Source organism: Pristiophorus japonicus, chromosome 11 (genome assembly GCF_044704955.1).
Source record: "Pristiophorus japonicus isolate sPriJap1 chromosome 11, sPriJap1.hap1, whole genome shotgun sequence".
In the NCBI taxonomy this organism is placed as follows: domain Eukaryota; kingdom Metazoa; phylum Chordata; class Chondrichthyes; family Pristiophoridae; genus Pristiophorus; species Pristiophorus japonicus.
This window is the reverse complement of record NC_091987.1, coordinates 37,737,264-37,757,659: the sequence shown is the minus strand read 5'-3', so window position 1 is coordinate 37,757,659 and position 20,396 is coordinate 37,737,264. Positions and strand designations below refer to the sequence as shown.

Genomic DNA, 20,396 nt, shown 5'->3' with positions numbered 1-20,396 from the left:
GACCAAGATAGGGAGAGCAGCCGCAGTACATATTAAAAAAGGGAGGGTAGGAGGCTACAACACTACAATCTTTAACTTTACAATTAGCATTGAATAAATTAGAAATGGTCATCTTAATGATTTTCACACTGGCCTGGAAAATGCCATTGTATAGAAACATAAAAAATAGGTGCAGGAGTAGGCCATTCGGCCCTTCGAGCCTGCACCGCCATTCAATGAGTTCATGGCTGAACATGCAACTTCAGTACCCCATTCCTGCATTCTCGCCATACCCCTTGATCCCCCTAGTAGTAAGGATTACATCGAACTCCTTTTTGAATATATTTTGTGAATTGGCCTCAACTACTTTCTGTGGTAGAGAATTCCACAGGTTCACCACTCTCTGGGTGAAGAGGTTTCTCCTCATCTCGATCCTAAATGGCTTACCCCTTATCCTTAGACTGTGACCCCTGGTTCTGGACTTCCCCAACATTGGGAACATTCTTCCTGCATCTAACCTGTCTAAACCCATCAGAAGTTTAAACGTTTTTATGAGATCCCCTCTCGTTCTTCTGAACTCCAGTGAATACAAGCCCAGTTGATCCAGTCTTTCTTGATATGTCAGTCCCGCCATCCCGGGAATCAGTCTGGTGAACCTTCGCTGTACTCCCTCAATAGCAAGAATGTCCTTCCTCAGGTTAGGAGACCAAAACTGTACACAATACTCCAGGTGTGGCCTCACCAAGGCCCTGTACAACTATAGTAACACCTCCCTGCCCCTGTACTCAAATCCCCTTGCTATGAAGGCCAACATGCCATTTGCTTTCTTAACCACCTGCTGTACCTGCATGCCAACCTTCAATAACTGATGGACCATGACACCCAGGTCTCGTTGCACCTCCCCTTTTCCTAATCTGTCACCATTCAGATAATAGTCTGTCTCTCTGTATCCACCAAAGTGGATAACCTCACATTTATCCACATTATACTTCATCTGCCATGCATTTGCCCACTCACCTAACCAATCCAAGTCACTCTGCAGCCTCATAGCATCCTCCTCGCAGCTCACACTGCCACCCAACTTAGTGTCATCCGCAAATTTGGAGATACTACATTTAATCCCCTCGTCTAAATCATTAATGTACAATGTAAACAGCTGGGACCTCAGCACAGAACCTTGCGGTACCCCACCAGTCACTGCCTGCCATTCTGAAAAGTACCCATTTACTCCTATTCTTTGCTTCCTGTCTTTCAACCAGTTCTCAATCCACGTCAGCACACTACCCCCAATCCCATGTGCTTTAACTTTGCACATTAATCTCTTGTGTTGGGACCTTGTCGAAAGCCTTCTGAAAGTCCAAATACACCACATCAACTGGTTCTCCCTTGTCCAATCTACTGGAAACATCCTCAAAAAATTCCAGAAGATTTGTCAAACATGATTTCCCTTTCACAAATCCATGCTGACTTGGACCGATCATGTCACCTCTTTCCAAATGCACTGCTATGACATCCTTAATAATTGATTCCATCATTTTACCCACTACCGATGTCAGGCTGACCGGTCTATAATTCCCTGTTTTCTCGCTCCCTCCTTTTTTAAAAAGTGGGGTCACATTGGCTACCCTCCACTCTATAGGAACTGGTCCAGAGTCCATGGAATGTTGGAAAATGACTGTCAATGCATCCGCTATTTCCAAGGCCACCTCCTTAAGTACTCTGGGATGCAGACCATCAGGCCCTGGGAATTTATCGGCCTTCAGTCCCATCAATTTCCCCAACACAATTTCTCTCAGTTCCTCCTCCTTACTAGACCCTCTGACCCCTTTTATATTCGGAAGGTTGTTTGTGTCCTCCTTAGTGAATACTGAACCAAAGTACTTGTTCAATTGGTCTGCCGTTTCTTTGTTCCCCGTTACAACTTCCCCTGATTCTGACTGCAGGGGACCTACATTTGTCTTTACTAATCTTTTTCTCTTTACATATCTATAAGAAGCTTTTGCAGTCCATTTTAATGTTCCCTGTAAGCTTCCTCTCGTACTCTATTTTCCCTGCCCTAATCAAACCCTTTGTCCTCCTCTGCTGAGTTCTAAATTTCTCCCAGTCCCTGGGGTCATTGCTATTTCTGGCCAATTTGTATGCCACTTCCTTGGCTTTAATACTATCCCTGATTTCCCTTGATAGCCACGGTTGAGCCACCTTCCCTACTTTATTTTTACGCCAGACAGGGATGTACAATTGTTGTAGTGCATCCATGCGGTCTCTAAATGTCTGCCATTGCCCATCCACTGTCAACTCCTTAAGTATCATTCGCCAATCTATCCTAGCCAATTCATGCCTCATACCTTCAAAGTTACCCTTCTTTAAGTTCTGGACCATGGTCTCTGAATTAACTGTTTCATTCTCCATCCTAATGTAGAATTCCAACATATTATGGTCACTCTTCCCCAAGGGGCCTCGCACAACGAGATTGCTAATTAATCCTCTCTCATTACACAACACCCAGTCTAAGATGACCTCCCTTATGGTCTAGAAAACCATCCCTTATGCACTCCAGGAAATCCTCCTCCACTGTGTTGTTTCCAGTTTGGTTAGCCCAATCTATATGCATGTTAAAGTCACCCATGATAACTGCTGCACCTTTATTGCATGCACCCCTAATTTCCTGTTTGATGCCCTCTCCAACATCACTACTACTGTTTGGAGGTCTGTACACAACTCCCACTAGCGTTTTCTGCCCTTTGGTATTCCGTAGCTCCACCCATACCGATTCTACATCATCCAAGCTAATGTCCTTCCTTCTTATTGCATTAATTTCTTCTTTAACCAGCAACGCCACCCCACCTCCTTTTCCTTTCTGTCTATCCTTCCTAAATGTTGAATACCCTTGGATGTTGAGTTCCCAGCCTTGGTCACCCTGGAGCCATGTCTCCGTGATGCCAACCACATCGTATCCGTTAATTGCTATCTGCACAGTTAATTCGTCCACCTTATTCCGAATATTCCTCGCATTGAGGCACAGAGCCTGCAGGCTTGCCTTTTAACACACTTTGACCCTTTAGAATTTTGCTGTAATGTGGCCCTTTTTGTTTTTTGCCTTGGGTTTCTCTGCCCTCCACTTTTACTCATCTCCTTTCTGTCTTTTGCTTCTATTTCCATTTTGTTTCCCTCTGCATCCCTGCACTGGTTCCCATTCCCCTGCCATATTAGTTTAACCCCTCCCCAACAGCACTAGCAAACACTCCTCCTCGGACATTGGTTCCGGTCCTGCCTAGGTGCAGACCGTCCGGGTGGTACTGGTCCCACCTCCCCCAGAATGCAGAAATGTAAAGCAGTTAGTAACAAATGTCAACAACTTGATGGAATGGCTTACTTCTGTGTGTTAAATCCACACATCTTCACTGCCTCATTTTCATTCTATTGATTTCAACCCATTGTATGAACTCAATATACAAGTCAACATCAATTATGACACCATCACTGGAAGCATAAGACAATTTCTGTTGTCAGTGGGTTAATTTAGCATATTGATATTATTATGCGACTGAAAAACTCCCATTTAAGTCAATACACTTCTTGTGTGGCACACTGAATTAATCAATGCTCCCACCACTAGCACCCACCAGTCACAAACACCAGTCACCCACGTGATGGACAGCTAGAATCGCTCTCTCTAGACAGTCCCAAGATGGTATCATAATACTACAGCTGGTGTTTTTCTACAGTTCAAGGGGATGTAGTACAGGAATGGAAATTCCACACAGTTGTCATTCCATTTTACTGACATTCTAGTCATAACACTGCGTCTGTACCTAATCTTGTCATCTACATTACGAATAAAACCTGCCTTTGCTATCACATTACAAAACTTGGATATTTCAGCATCAAGATTAATCATAAGATTGCACCAGAGGGTGGGTCCAATATCCCTTTTCACAACTCTCAACTCTCCTTTTTTATTTGGGACGTCCAGGGACTAAACAGTGGTACTGAGAAAAGCAGCAAGCAAATATAAGCCTTCTAAGCCAGCAATGTGTTGATTTACTCGGCTCCTGTTCCAAATATCAACCCACATTCCAACCTTTTTCTTCTCCTCTCATGAAGCCTCACTGGGGTACAATTCCACATCACAATCAGCCTTCCAGTATCTCACCCAAAGTGCAGAGGGCACTGCAGTCAAATCCAAACCTCCCTTCACCCAACATCCACACCCATGCCCTTCCTATAGGGGACACTCGATAGCAATCATTGAGTGATAACTCTGGCTGATATTTCCATTTCTAGCTCAGGCGTACTCAGGCTAATTGTAACAACAACAGCTACTACCTGCATTTATATTGCGCCTTTGATGTAGCAAAACATCCTAAGGTGTTAACTTCTGGCCCAGCCGAGATCAGCTAAATTAATGCAGACGGGAAATTAAAAGCTGGGACAAAAAGGTACATTTTTGAAGTTAAAAACAAACTCTGACCATCAGTCACATTTTAATGAAGGAAAGCACATTATAAACCTTCTCAATCATCAAACATCACATCAGCAGTCAGGCTGGTCTGAGTAGCATGTGTGCAGATCGGACTTCACTGTGACTCAAACTTTGAATTTAGGCTGGATGCCTTGTGCACTTTCTCGTGAATGGACCTTGAGGTATCAGCAAAAAGCTGTGGCCGAGTCGTCTGAGCAATCTCTTGATTGGGGAATGACACGCGGAACAACAACAGAGAAATAACAATAGAAGGAGGGATAGTAACCGAACAAAGCTAAATGTAGAAATATAATAACTGGGTGGAGGGTGGAAATGAGAGGACACAATCAGCACATGCATTCTGTGTACTAATCAGACTTCGGAACAAAAAATGTACATTCTATTATACACTCAGGACAAAACAGAAAAGAGTTTATTTTCTGACTTTAAGCCACCGACAAGGAGTCTTGACTGAAAGGTAGAAATTAGACTGCATGCTGTGCATGATTTTCCAACCATTAATTTAAATGGTCAACAAAACATGCACAGCGCACAGATTTCCAATCTATGTTGCCAGCAGGTGAGGCTCCCCACCAGGAGCACAATCGGAATACTACCCCTTAAAAGGTTGTTACAGCTTCATTAGGCAGCCCAGTTCAATTCATTAACGTCCGTTGTTTATTTCCTCCTCCTTACTCTATTTGTGTATCTGTTTAAGAACGTCTGTTGACTTCATCAGGTGTATGAGGTTAGAGATGTTACTGAACCTGTCAGCAGGAGACATCTTCAGGTCAGTGGTCTTGTAGCAGAGTCTTGGAGTGTAATGGAGCTTCACAACAATGCTGGGCTCAGTGGGGTATAAGTTTGACTTGAGCGGTGGTACAAAACTGGCAATACCGCTTCAGCATTTCCAGTGACAGGAAAATAAAACCGGCCGGAGTGTAAACAGGCTGCCGGTGCACTATTGCCCATGGTGAATTCTTAGCCCAATAACTCCTCCATGTTAGTAACAAATACAGACAAAATATTTGATTATCTTGCCTTCATTTTTTTTTTAAATGATATATTAATAACATGAAATAATAACCGTGTGGCTGTCTTAGGTATTTCAAGTTAAATGAATCCTAAAATATGGAAAGAAAATGGACTTAATTTTTCCACTTTGTTGACTACATGGAGCTTCAGTCAAAGCAGTGTGGCTCTCACATTATCGGGTGTGGAGGCCTGAAATAAGCCCCAAGTGCCTAGTGCACCACGGGGTCTGGGCAGCAGGGCAGCCTTGTTACAACCTGCCTACAGTTCATGAATGCCCTGAGAAAAGTTTAAATAATAGGGTGTACCCATAATGTAACTGAAGCACTCAATTGGAACAGGCACCAAAGGGGAGGCCCTAAAAATACATTTTTAAATTCCTCTGCCCAGCTGGTTACTGAGCCCCTGCCTGCCATGCCCACCCATGCCTACCCCTTCCTGTATATGTCCTGCTCTTCTCTGAAAATGCCGTCCGTGCTCAAATTGGAGTGAGCAGCCCTTGACCTGCTGTTTGCACCACCTGTTCCTGACACTCCCAGTGCGTCATGTGCTATGCAAACGAGCACCATGATATTATGTTAATGAGTTGACTTGGCATTATTGGGTGAAGTCAGCTCAGACCTGTGCAAGCGAAGGAGCGCATAAACAACCCTGGCCCCATCGTGGCTGTGCGGGGACTACATTATTGGCCCAACATGTCTTTACATTGATAAAAGTGACAAAATACAGCTGTAGTTTGTTTGAAGTTGAGATTTTACGCACTGTAGAATGAGGTCAGAAGCTAATTGTTCGATTGTGGGGACTTGTTTATCAAACTGCATTTAAAAAAACCACATCCTCACAATGGCCGAAATTTTGCCTACCTGGGCGGGCCTGGTGTGGATGGTGTCCGTGACGGGTCATGACCCCATTGCTGGCTCCATCCCGTTGTTAAAAATGAAATCTTAATGGGACCAGTTAAGCCCGCCCAGCGCATTACCCGGTCCAATGAGATGGAGCGGGTCTGGTGACGTCATTCATGACGCGTTTTCAGCCGGGGTCATTCAAAGAACCATGGCCACATTACATTTGAAGTTTCATCTAACAAAGTGCTGCAAACACTGCCAATGACTACACAGGGGCAGAGGGCTGCACTCAGGATCTCCGATGACTCCCTCCATATGCTTATGGAGGGAGTCAGAGCACGCAGAGAGGTCTTCTTCCCTTCTGATGGGTGGAAGAGACCTCCCCAGAAGACCAGGACAACCTGGCTGCAGATTGCAAAGGAGGGCACAAGTAGGGATGTGGTCAGGACCTGGGTGAGGTGCCACAAACATTTCAATGATCTCATTAGATCAGGAAACGTTTGGACAAAGCAACACTCAACTTCATCCTGCTGTGCCTCTCATCACTTCCCCATTACTTTGCCTTCCCAATCCTGCTGCTGTACATCCTTAATCACACAAACTTACCTTGCACTTCCACCCATCTCCCTCTATTTACATTATCACATCCCCATCTCACTAGCCAACCCTCACACTCCCCCTCATCCTAGTGTAATCATACCAACTCACAACACAAAGGTAGTCACTTGGATGCTTTATCCAATGTTGATGTAAAGTTTCTGTTAATGTGGTGCCAAACATAAAAGCCTTTGGGCTGGATTTTCAGTTGTCCATAGCCTCAGTTACTGCGAGCATTAGCGGTTATCGATCGGGTGTGCAGCTTATAGCGCCCCGACGGAAAATTCATTCGAGGCTCACCGAGGGCGCAAACTACTAGCACCTGGCTGCCGCTGATCATAATGTATTCCTGGTGCAATGCGCACACTTGTGCCCCAGTCGCTAAATTCGCTGCATGCGCCTCATTGAGTGCTCGCCAATAACAACCTCTGGAAAAACAGTCGGTGCAGGCTTGCAGAGTCGTTAACTGGTGGCTACTTAAAGGGATGAGGAAGTGCTTCCCCTGAAGATCACAGTCAGTGCAACATTTACACAGAGCGTGATGTGTGAGCCTCTGAGTTTGCAGCAGCAGACAGACATAACAGTACAGGTTGAAACAAATGATTTTGAAAACTTTAATGGGTGCATTACTATGCCGCGCCTTTAAGGCTTAGCTTTTCCCGGGATCTGATTCGGAGTTCCGTGCATGTGCAATGGGCCCGCAAAATGTAGCGACCAAACTTTCATTATCGCCCCCCCAGCTCTGGTGTGCAATGGCTGATTTATCGCCCCCTGTCAGCTCTTCGACCGATTCTGAAGGATTTCTGGACGGGAGATGCAAATGTTTTCAAGGTGCTAAAATTTCTGCTCCGCCTGGACTAACGCCGCAACAGAGGCACGATCGAATTTCTCCCCCTTTATTGTCAACACTTTCCGGCCTTGGACAGATTTGTGTGCACCTTTGGAAGTGGCTTAGTGAGTTGCAGTGAATGGTGAGATATAACGCTACCCTCCACAATGGTGATGAGTGTGAATGGAATGGCTTGGGCCTTGTAGGGACGCTTTATGGTAGTGGTGTGGGGTGGTGCCAGCCAGGCGCCTCATGTAGCAGCCATATCGGTGTACAGCGTAAAGTGAAGTAAATCTGGCCATGATGAGGCCAGCCCTGGCCTTTTGGGCAGCAATGTGCTCGTGTGCTGATGCCCTCTGTCCGATGCAGGATCAGTTGATTGCAGAGAAGATTGATGTTGTTGTTGGTGCTACTAGTTTGCCTGGTGATGCTGGCGTGCCTGGTGCGCCTTGTGGTCTGATTCTGAGGACCAATGTGAGACAGTATAAACGGCACCCATGTTGATGGAACAGGTGTCAGGTGAAGTACAGATGACAGAAGCATTCAGTCAATGGTGAGAGAGTTCTTCCAATGAGGTGACACTGGATGGAGACGTTGTTGGAAAGACTTGCAGCCTGCAGAATCTGTGTTGCAAATGGACTGAGTAACAGCTGCTGCCTGAGAAAAGTGATCATCTGCCAGGTGGGAGCTTTTACTGTACATTTGATGCTGTCAAATAATCAGTTGGAGCAATGACTCCAGAACTCCCATCTCAGGTTGTCAGACTTGATTCCCGAGCTACGCGAATCCCGTGGGCATGCAGGGAAATTTAAAAAGTAAGTGGAAACGGCTCTTAAGTGCCTGTAAACTATCTGATAATGGTCTCAATTGGCAGTCGGGTCTGCTCCGCAATGACAAACACCCCTGGGGGGGGGGGGGGGAGGGAAGCACCTGGGGGCGGGATGACAGTGGGTTCTCAACTCGCTGTCAAAAATAACAACTTTCCCACCTGACCCGTCACTGATCGCGCCCTCTACTACCCTGGGAAATTACGGCCAATGTTTTCAAAGCCCTTCGAGTTCACACTTGATAAAGTGAAGCATAACAAAACATTGCAATCCTCAGAAAAACAAAGAAAAGAATTAAAAAGTGCTGCCTGATGGCACTTAATAAAAAAAAAATTTCTTGATTATAAACTGTAACCAATTCAATTATGAAGCACACATAAAATACTACTTTCACACTAACTTTTAGTTACAATTCCCCCTTTGCCCAATGGTTAGACTGCGTTCCATTTCTGGACATTGTAGCTTAAACTAACGTTTAAAGGAAAGGGTACTTGTGTCTCACTTCTGTCAGTTGTATGACAATGTAATTGATTTATTTTAGCAGCCATGATTCGTTCATTCTGCGCCAGACCAGTGTGCCCGCTGTCTTCACCGGCCCGAATCAGGATTGCGATTGGCTGCTTGGGGACAAGGGATATCCCCTGTCCACTTGGCTGCTCACTCCACTGCGGAACCCCAGGACAGCGCCAGAGCATGCATACAATGACACTCATTGTGCCACCAGGTGCATCATCGAGCAGTGCATATAGGCATCCTTAAGCAGGGGTTCCGGTGCCTGGACCGTTCTGGTGGCACCTTGCAGTACTCTCCTCAATGGGTCTCCATCATCATCGTGGTCTGCTGCATGCTGCACAACCTGGCCATCATGAGAGAATAGCCGCTGGAGGTCGAGCCAGCAGTACCACCTGAGGAGGAGGAGGCACAGCAGGAAGAGGAAGAGGAAGAGGAAGAGGAAGAGGAAGAGGAAGAGGAGGAGGAAGAGGAGGAGGAAGAGGAGGAGGATTCCCGTCGCCCCAGAGCTAGGAGGCGTCAACCATCGCCACTCTGGAAGGGCCGGGTGCAGACTGACCAGCCCCCTCCTGGAACGGTGCGTCCCCACATAAAAGAAGGTGCCCGACACCTCCCCTGCAATCTCCCTCCATGCATTATGTACTGGCGGTCTGCCAGGTCTCCCCACGACAGGAAACAGTATTCTTCTTCTGTCCTCCACACCGTCCATCGGTGTCTCCAGCTCCAGATCAGTGAACCTGTTGGCTCTCCTTGCACCTCTTACTCCAGCCATCCTTCCAAATTCCTTCCCCCCTCAGGCCCTTGCTGCAAACCCTGGCCTTTTTGAGTAGTCGGCTGGTTAGAAACCCTTACCTGCATGCTGAATTTCTCAGTGGTGATAACGCTCAAATTAAGACAGCCACACCGCTGAAAAATCCACCTTGGATGGGTTCATTAGTGCTGGAATCCATTTGCTCACTTTTGGAGCTGACTATGGGGTGGCCCAGCCACAAAAAAATTTTGGCACTCATGGCCACAAAAAGGTGGGGGGAGCACCAGTTTTCCAGCGGTACCGAATTTCGGGCCCCCAGCCTCAAGCTTATGACAGAACCACCTGATAAAGTGAGACAGTCTATTAATCAACAGCAATTAACAACTCCTGTACTTTGGCTTAGGCCCTGACAATTAATCAATGCAACATTTTATTGCTTTGTATGTTTGTGACAAATTAAAGCTCCTAAATAAACTTCTGTTGCTCACTTACTGGCCTATCAGACAGGTTATCATTTAATGCAGATTAGTCTTGATCTGAATTACTTAAGCTTCATGTACAGTATTTTCTGTCTCTTGTAAACTGTAACCAGTTGAGAAGAACGCAATATACTCTTGGGTTAAAGTCACACGGGGAGTACACTGGCCCTGTACAACATTCTGCCATTAAATGCAAGCATGCAATCCCTTCATGAGAAAGAAGCAAACTCACTCGAGTACACAGTGCCCTTTTATAGGATATAAAGTACAGTTTTATTAGGGAGTGAAAGTGACTGGTGTGTAACTTGTCTGTAAATTCAGTCTGGGTAATCCATAATCTCAGTAGGGATGTTAAGGAGGAGCGAATCTCCTTGGCTCAACAACAGCACAGTGTATTTAATATACTTGGTCGTATTCATCACCAGGATGCACCAGGTACTGTATAGCATGTTTTGAGAATTCTATCATCTCTTTCCTGCATAAGCTTCAGAGACAATCACTGCTCCCGATATCATCCACACTGTTCCATTGCGGCTGGATTTGGAACATAGTCCATCCAAACTGAATTCTAATTCCAATCTTTCTGTAAACAGAGCTCTAGTTATGTATAAAGTGTATGAGCAAACTGCGTTAGTAATGCAATATCAACACCAGTGTTGCCTTATATTCTTTGGAAGGGCGATTATTTTGTCAGCTCAATATTTAGATTGACCCACCAAGGCACATGATGCTAAGGAGATCAGCATGGACAACATTTTGGAAGAATTTAACTAAAGTAGTTATAAGATTCTTTAATTAATGTAAATATAACTATTGTTCCCCCCTATTCTCAAGGGCAATATTTTTAATTCTTGATATTGAGGAATCAGGAAATTGGTTCCCTAATCCAGTTGGTCCTGCCTCTATTCACCCAGTCTCTGGTTCTGCTGCAATCAGAGGCAGGCAGGCAAGCGAGTACTGCCAGATTAAGGCAATAGAGAGATGCGAATATATGTATAGTCTGCTCAGCCCATCTACAAACAACATGGAAACCTGAGGGTAGCAGATGTGTTGCTCACTGCGGTTCTTCTCCGCCCCGCCCCCCCCCCCCTCCGCTGTTTGATTAAGCATATGTATACAAGGCTGTCGATTCTGTCACCAACACAACAAGGACTAACGTAAATGAGGCATGTTAAATAATAGGACAGATCTGCCACTCCTGCGCTCTCAGTGAAAGAAAGTGCAGGTCTGAGAAGTAGCATTGTTGTGAGTATGTTCAGTGACATGTGTCTTATGCAGGTTCCTGCATGTGTGCAGTGGCACAAGTTTCAGAGGATATCAAAGTAACTGCCCAAGTCTACTTCAGTTGGGCTGGTACAGTAATTAGTCAGCATGATTTGTGATAACGTGCATCAGATTCTGGTCCACCTATTTTGCAGCTCTTGGCAGAGAAGCCAAAATGGAGTCTTATTTATATCTCCATACAATACTTACATTTTCAAGCCAAATCTACACCACGACTGACAAAGTCTGCACAACAGTTCCAGAATAAGAATACCATATAAGGGTCTCCCAGTGACTCTCACAGTTTAAACAGTGAATAGTTAAGCCATACAGACAAGTTTATGCTGAGTTGGAGCAGCATTATAGACACCTCGGTGTCCCCAGGTTGGGAAAATCAGCCATGGTTTCTGCTTGCGATTGCTGTTTTGCAATCACTACTGTCATCGCACACATATGGTGTCATCTCACACATATGGATATCATGACCTGGATTATGGTGACATCCAATCCAGTTGCCCTCTTCACTGCCGTCGCCCTCCTGCACCAACTCATGCTGCACCCAGGGCCGCTCGCCGCTCCTTTTATGGCCCCGTGATGAGTGGCGAGGTCGAGGCGCAGGAGCAACGAGTGATCGTGGAGTGTCACGATCGGAGCCCAGGAGAGGCGTGAGTTCGGGGTCCAGCAAAGGCAGAGGCCCTGGGGCAGCATGGACCAGCCCACACTGCAATATGTGTGCACACTAGGTCTGTGCAGCAGATCAGGTCTCCAATCATCTTGGTTAATCCTTGCCATTGGACCAAGACCTAGCTCTGTCAAGCCTGAGTGATGGCTGGTGTGCAATGGCCACCACACATATAAAAAATCCATGCACAGGCATCTTCCACCCGTCAACATGCAGTTCAGGACCTGGAATATCAGGTCCCTCATTGCAACACCTGTGAACTCATCCCTTTGTGGTGCGGAAGCAAGTCATGCTCGATACGAGGGACCACCTAAGAAGAAGAAGAAGATGGATATTATGGCAGGACAGCGCTGGGCTCAGTTGTTATCCTCCTATAGTTGGCCTACTAACACATTGTCTAGGTTCACACTTGAAGAATGGTCATATGGGCAAGCACCGGAGGGTGGCCAGCCCCTGTGGAACCGGAACCTCAGCAAGGGATCACATCTTCAGGCAGGAGGTGAAAAACAGGAAGAATCACGAACAGAATGAGACATGAAAAATGATACTTGTACTTTTTGGGAGAGAGCTCGATCTGTGAAGAGCCTCAGATCTGAACACTGAGTTAAAGAGACTTGCCTGTGCTATAATCCTCACTAATTCATTATAGAGTGTGTGTAGCTAAAATAAATGACATTTAACTTTGGTTTGTGAAAAGCTTTATTACTTAAATTCCTGTTGTTGGGAGAGTCAATTAGTGAGTTTCAACAATTCCTAATAATTGGTCTTTATGTCAACTAACGCCTATTATTTTCAACCTCAAAAATGCAACCTAATTTAACGTTTTATCCAGCCTTGTTTTTGTACATAAAACAAACTTCTTTAATGTGGGAGAAATCGAGGAGGACAAAGGCAAATATTTCAAGCTGCACAGTCTAATTTCCAGGCCCTCATATTGTACAATACAAATATAAGTATAAAAAGTGCATCTGTCTAGTTGTTTCTTCATTTCCTTCCCTACTTGGGTGATGCTGACGAGGATGCACTTTAATTGCCACCCCTATTGCCTTGAGAAGGTGGTGGTCAATCTTCACCTTGAACAGCGGTAATTCTTGTGCTGAATCACGCTCCCATGATGGTAGATAGGGAATTCCTGGACAATCCCACTGACAATTAATTAACAGCAGCATTTGTTCAAGTCAGGATGGTGTGTCACTTCGAGGTTCAACGTGGACTTGTTGGTGCTCACATGACCTTGCTGCTCCTGTCCTTCTGAGCGGTCGAGGTTGTGGGGTTGGGAGGTGCTGTTGATGTAAGCTTTGTGAGTTGCTATTATGTAGCTACTTCACCAATGATGGATTGAGAGGATATTGAGTTCAGTGACAGAGGTGCCAACCAAGCAAACTTTTCTGTCCTGGATGGTGCTGAACTTCTTGAGTGTTAGCTGCATCCATGATGGTGGAGAAGCTTTGAGGGGTCAGAAGGTGAGCTAGCCATTGCAAACTATCAGCCTTCCTCATGGTGTTGATATGGCTGGTCTAGTCAAGCTTCTGGCCAGTGGTGACACCCAAGGTCTTGATGTTGGAAGATTCAGTTATGATGGTGTCATTTAAAGTCAACGGGAGATGACTAAGCTTTCTATTGTTAAAGATGGTCATTATCTGGCACTTATGTACCATGAAAGTTACCTACCACTTGTCAGCCCAAGCCTACATGATGTCCAGATCTTGCTGTAGGCCACATTGAGTATTGTGACTGGAGTTGAGCGAATCCTCGTGAACAGCCCTACTCCTGGCTTTATGATGGACAGAAGATCAATGATGATGCAGCTGAAGATGGTTGGGATCCAACAACCACAGCCATCTTGTGTGTCCGGTATGACTCCCATGAGTTTGAAGTAGTTAACATGATAACTACATATCAAAGAGTTTAGATGGTATCATAAACTGTGAGAGCAAAACTGGAATGAATCAGCACCATCATCTGAACTTTGACATGCAATACTGCCCTGAAAGGCTACCTTTCCTGCGTCATTCTTTGTAATATGCACTGATCTGAAAAATTATTCCTCTATTAAATAATATCTGCAGCAGACATATTGGTTTTGTTACCAACGGATAGCAGAGTCCCAGAATTCAATCATAGAATATAGCAATATGATTTACACCGAGTGATTCATGACAATGCGATGCTGTAATGTTATTGTGCAAGAAGATTTACAAGAATTGAATGTGTGAAAACTAATACATTGTACTTTAAGGTCATTTGTATGGTAATAATTTTGTTTGATTATTTCACAAAATATTGCACCATGCCAGCTAGAGATAAAAGCCCCAATTTTACCCCAAAATCAGAAGGTTGCGGGTTCAAGCACATCAGTGCAGTCCTGAGAAGGTGTGACACTTTCAGAGCTGCCATCATTCAGATAAACCATTAAACCAAGGCTCTATCTGTCCTCTCACATGGGTGTAAAAGATCCCATGGTTCGAAGCAGAGTCGGGGAGTTCTCCTGATGTTGTGGTCAATAGTTATGGGACATGGCTGCATGCAAATTGATTGCTGCATTTCCCTTCTTACAACAATTCAAAAATAGTTCATTGGCTTTGAGATGTCCTGAGGTGCAAGTTCTTTTTTTCTTTTACACATGCCAGAAGAAGTCCCACTGTATCTGCAAATATCATCGGGTCAGGCAACATCTGTGGAGAGGAAAGCAGAGTTAACGTTTCAGGTCGATGACCCTTCGTCAGAACTGGTGAGTGTTCAAAAAGAGCACATTCTTAAGCACTGAAAGGCTGAAGTGCTTAAGAATGTGCTCTTTTCGAAAACTCACCAGTCTGACGAAGGGCCGTCGATCTGAAACATTAAGTCTGCTTTTCTCTCCACAGATCCTGCCTGACCCGATGATATTTCCAGTATTTTCTGTTTTTATTTCAGATTCCGGCATCCGCAATATTTTGCTTTTGTCCCACTGCATCTAGTCTTGTCAGCATATAACAGCACACAATACCACCCACGAGCACCAGCTTTGGGATATCACCCAGGGGAGTTCAAGAGCAAGCAGAACAGGAGTGCACTGGGTCACACACAGAGCATGAATAATCAAGAGCAGCACCTCGTGGCCCATGAGGGGAAAGATGTTGCTGACTGGAGGGTCTGAATGCATCACCTCTTAGGTGATAAGCCTTGGGATCTAGAAGCTGTGTGTCCTGCTTGTAAAAGAACAGTGCTTTCAGAGCATCAAGCATTGGTGTAGACACTGGGAGCATTATCAGATAGGGTGCTGCTGATGGCAGCTCAGCCGGAGGAGTCCATTTGCAGCAAAACATTGAAAGATAGCTTCACAACACTGTAGTGCATCACCGAGTGTGGGGCAGCTCCAAGGATATCTACAATGGAGACCCTATGTCAAAGGATTAAAGGGAGAGCGGGAGGCAGGGGGCGTGGGGGGGGGGCGGGGGGAGGTGGCGGTGTGCTTCTGCTGTGGGTGCTCAAACTGGTGCGACAGAGGCCTGGGGGGCCAAATTGGGGAGGGTAGTCCCTACCAGCTTTGACAGGCTTAGCAACCAGTTATCGACAAACCATGAGTCAGAGCTTCACTAATCACAATGTTATTGTTCGGTTTTATTTCTCGCAGATTAGCGACTAAGCTGATCTAGTGCTCAGTACTAGTGGTGTGGCCAGATTGGCCATGGATGATGGTGCTGCAGTATGTCAGGAATCAGTATGTGCGCCCTCCCCCCTGCTCTTTCAGATGTCTGCACTCACCTGGTTCCATCCTTATCTATCTAATCGTAGCCAGAAAATCACCAGCAACGGGACGTTTTACTACGTTAAAGGCGCTATATAAATACTAGTTGTTGTTGCCTGCACGTGTGGCAGAAAGGAAGCAGAGCTAGGTTGGCCATGCAGCAACACAAGAACTGGAGCCTGCAGCAGGACTTAATATCAGGAGATGCAGACCAGTGTGATCCTAGGAGGCTTCTGTAGCAACACAGCAGCCAGTCATGACACGTGGAGTCAGTAGAAGAAGCACAAGGCTAGCTTTAAGAATTCCTCCTTCATATACTGGAAATAAGGAGAAGCTCTGTGATAAGAATCATTTGGCACACACACAATATGGTTTTACATTGAACTTATGGTTGCACTGTGGTTATTATGCATGCAGATGCTGTTCTTGGAAAGGTGTGGAAGTTGCTTTCCTGTGCTGACCTGACTGAGAGCTTTGTGAGTTCTTGAATACAGAGAAAGGTCTGTAGATGAGGGTAAATAGTGGAGCGAAGATGTAAGCACCACTTTTAATCCCCTAGCCAGATATAATGGCCAACAGACAGTCTCCTGTTTGAGAGTGGCATAAATGTCTCTTGCAGTTTGGAAGGGGTTATCCTCCACAACCTCTTCAAGCAGCTGCTGCTCCTCTTGCTGATCCCCTTGTTACCCATAGGTGTCTTCCTTCTCTCAATCACTCGATGAAGCCTCTTTGTAAGGTAAAGTGGTGCTGCAAGTACCATACAGCCACAATTCTCAGAGTCGGCAGGAGTATATTGCAGTGTATTAATTGACCTCATGATGCAACTGTTCAGCTCATGTCTTAGGAAACTGCACAGATTCATACCTTGATTTTCCAAAAGCTATCCGGAGACTTGCCTTTCTGGGTTAAAAAGTGAACTATCTTAAAATGTAATTAAAATGGTGGGCTATCTTGAAGTGAAAGCATCTCAGCAATGACCAGGAAAGCAAGCATTCACCTGCATGATGCAGGGTTGTTGTCCGCTAACAAGCTTTACATTGAGAGAATAGAATCCTTTCCTGTTGGTGTAGGAAAGGCATTGTAGTAGGTTAAGGAATTAGCGACAGGTTGTATGTAAAATATATGATAGGAAAACGAATCTTAGATTTTGAAGGAATACATAGAACAGTTTATGTGTTTAACTTTTAAAGAATGTGGAGCAGGCTGAGAAAGCCCATAAAGGCAAACCTGTAGAAACAATCACATTCCCAGAGGCAGAGATAACACATTCAAAAAAGCCAAGAGGAGTGCCAAATGCTCGGGAAGATGAAGGGATCAGCTTACACAGCAGACAGTCTGATAAGGGTTAAAACAATGCTTAACTGAACTAAATTCCTGTCTTTCATGTTAACTAAAATTCCCGTCTTTCATGTTAACAAATGTTTCTGTGCTTTGTGATCTAAATGTTTCCTATGCTGTAACAAATTTGTCACTGCCTTACTTCTGTGTTATTTGTGGCAGTTAAATCACTGTCACTTCAAAAGATCTGTCATAGACCAGCCCATTAAAATCTGTATAAAGGCCGGTGAGACCTTTGGATTTTTGAAGAAACTGTCTTGGGCAACTAAGAACAGACCTTCCCCTGCATGCCAGAATAAAATCATTTCAAACCTATCTCTTTGAGTCTGTCACACATCGAGAGTGTCGATCCATTATTTCAGTGGATCCGCGAGGGAGAAAGAGAGATTTCTCCTCAACAGGCATGGAGCAAGGGAGCACAAATGGCCTCGAGGGGGCAATCTATGACTCCCTGGGCCTTTGGGAATCCTGGCACTCTGCATAATTATACAGTCGTGTCATGCTACTATAGATTGTCCATTGGGAGGAGCACAATGCTTGCTCTAGCAAACAATGTATCTAAGACTTGCTTAAGGCACCTGTACACACCTGATTGGATAACATTATCTATGTCCCCAGAGGCAGAATGACTCCGCTGCATAAAGGTTAAGGATGGCCACGACCTTAACATCCACTGGCAATGTGTTGCCTATGGTGGAGGTGGGCTTTAGCTCCCATATGTAGCATGTAATATAACTGAGTGACAGCCTCCTTTATGATGTGAAGCCTGCACAGTCACTGCATCACTAACAACTGTAGGTATGCACGTCTTTGCCTGTATATTCTGGTATGGAGCGACTGGGAGGACAGGTGCCAGGTATCTCTATGGCTGCCTGGCCAGCTTGCTATCTCTCTGTTGCTTTCCCTCTTTTTCTTCCAAACAGCAAAAGTACAGAAGAATACTCAATGTGAGAACCATTTGAATTGTGTAGTGGAGGGGTGAGCAGGGTGGATGCGGGGGTGAGGGGAAGGGAGGGGCGAATGACTACCCAACAGCAAATAGCACAAAAGCAGAAGTCAAAGTAGTTGGTAACAGTTGGAAAAAAGGCCTAAAAAATTAGTTAGAAATCAGCTTGGAACTTATGCTATAATTGGGCTATTTAAGTCCTCTGCCTCTTTTGGCCATATACCGAGTAGCCTTAAGTGCTCATTTTACTAGGGTGAGAAGATAATACAGCATAAGTGAAGCAGAAATGACAGAATTTGATGTGATGCTGTCATTTTTGCCTCATTTGCACGTGACTACTCAAATATGGACAATGCTACATGCACCTGCAAGAAGTTAAGATGAGAAATAGGCGGAGATTCAGCGTAATGGAACTCCATCCAATTTTTAGACCGGTATACGCGATTTACAGGAGGATCAAATTGTTTGTTCTAGCAATTGTGGCTCGCTTAATCTATAATTCTATACCAAAAAATAATTCCAAAGGACGAATCATTAAATCTAGAGATCAAAATCCACATGGAACCAAGTGGTGTACTCTGGTTATCTCACTTATAAATGTTTTGTTTAAAATTATTAAACTCTCACATGGCATTCCCACCCCCTCAAAAAAGACACACTGGGACTGAATTTCAATCTAATACATACATGCTTTCATTAGGTGAGATGCTGTCATTCAAATAAGATCCATTTCTGTTTTCCATCTCTGCTAGCCTGCAATACAAAAATCAGCAATTGTAAGGTTGCGATGAATTCATACAGCTTAGCAAAAACAAGTCGGCACTTTTTCAATTTTTGGGACTAAGAGTCCTCGGGATACAATTATGTCAGTATCCTCAAGCGCTGACCTCACTCGAGTTTGCAAGCGTCAATGGGAACAGACAGGCACCCTGTGCACTACAAGTTGATCTCCGGTGCAAGCCTTCCCCACACAGATGGTAAACCTGGCACCGACCTTCCATTAGTCGGGGATTACCAGGTCCCCCGCCCAATTCCCCCTTGGGCCCTATGTAAGAAGGCAGTTAAAAGATAACCTTTATTCTGCTTCCCTGGCCTAGACTCCCCACCTAAAGACTCCAGTGAGGTCTAAATTCTGCCCAACTGGAGGTGAGCCTCATTTCACGGCGTATCGACTGATGGTACTATGCTGTGTACCATGTGAGCCAGGGATATGGGGATCCCCACCCCTGGCTCCATCTTCCCGATGACGTGCAGCTTATAAGGAGGGCGCAGGTTCCACATCTTACTGGGTGCACCAGGAAACTACAGAAATGGTACAGAACAAGCACAACCAGACCTCTGTGTTTTCTAATGACTTCCACCAGTCTCGCCCGTCGGAGTTACGATGGGAAACTGACAGAAGATGGGAAACTGATAGAAGCCTGGTAGATTTTTGGATCCTTTATCTTTGTATTGATGATTTCAAAAGGGAATTAGATATATACTTGAAAAGGAAAAATTTGCAGAGCTATGCGGAAAGAGCAGGACAGTGGGACTAAATGCATTGCTCTTTCAAAGAGCTGGCTCAGCATTATGGATCGAATGGCTTCCTTCTGTGCCATATGATTCAATGATGTTTCCTCAAAGTTAAGATGTTATTCTTGTTCTTCAGTTCACCTAGACTTATACCCCTGTTGCAAATAAGCCAGATGGTTGCCTACTCCCGGATCCTATCAATGCTGTCTGGCCAACAAGCCGGGAGGCAGAGGTAATTGTCAGATTTCCCATGCCCCACCCCAACATGCCAGGAAATGCTACAGCCTGCACTTAGCACTCCCTCTACTCAGAAATAGGTGTGTCTACTTTCTTTTATAGTCAACCCAAAAAAAAGCAACTTCCGGAAACCAAAGCTAGTAACTTCTTTTATAATAATTATTAGTTAATTTGATAGCATTTTTTTCACAACAGATATAGTTTCTTAATCCCACACATTGTATTAGCTCCTTACAATAGTAATAATCAACATTGTAAAAGGTTGAACCGTGCTATATTTTATCTATCTCACTCTTTCCACTCCGAAAATCAGTATTCTTATGTAGTGACAACATAGCATTCTGCTGAAAAAACAGGTGCTGCCTGAGAGTGCATGT

At 44.9% G+C, this 20,396-nt stretch overlaps 1 protein-coding gene across 13 annotated transcripts in view; it reads right to left on the bottom strand.

Annotated features, from left to right (window-relative positions):
- The window catches only part of dmd (dystrophin), a 2,299,423-nt gene that overhangs the window by 61,358 nt on the left and 2,217,669 nt on the right, over positions 1-20,396 (bottom strand). For all 13 annotated transcript variants that reach the window (XM_070893344.1, XM_070893337.1, XM_070893339.1 and 10 more), the window contains one exon: positions 18,955-19,020. In XM_070893344.1, coding sequence (XP_070749445.1) covers positions 18,955-19,020 — 66 coding nt within the window. The remainder of the gene's footprint in view (positions 1-18,954; positions 19,021-20,396) is intronic.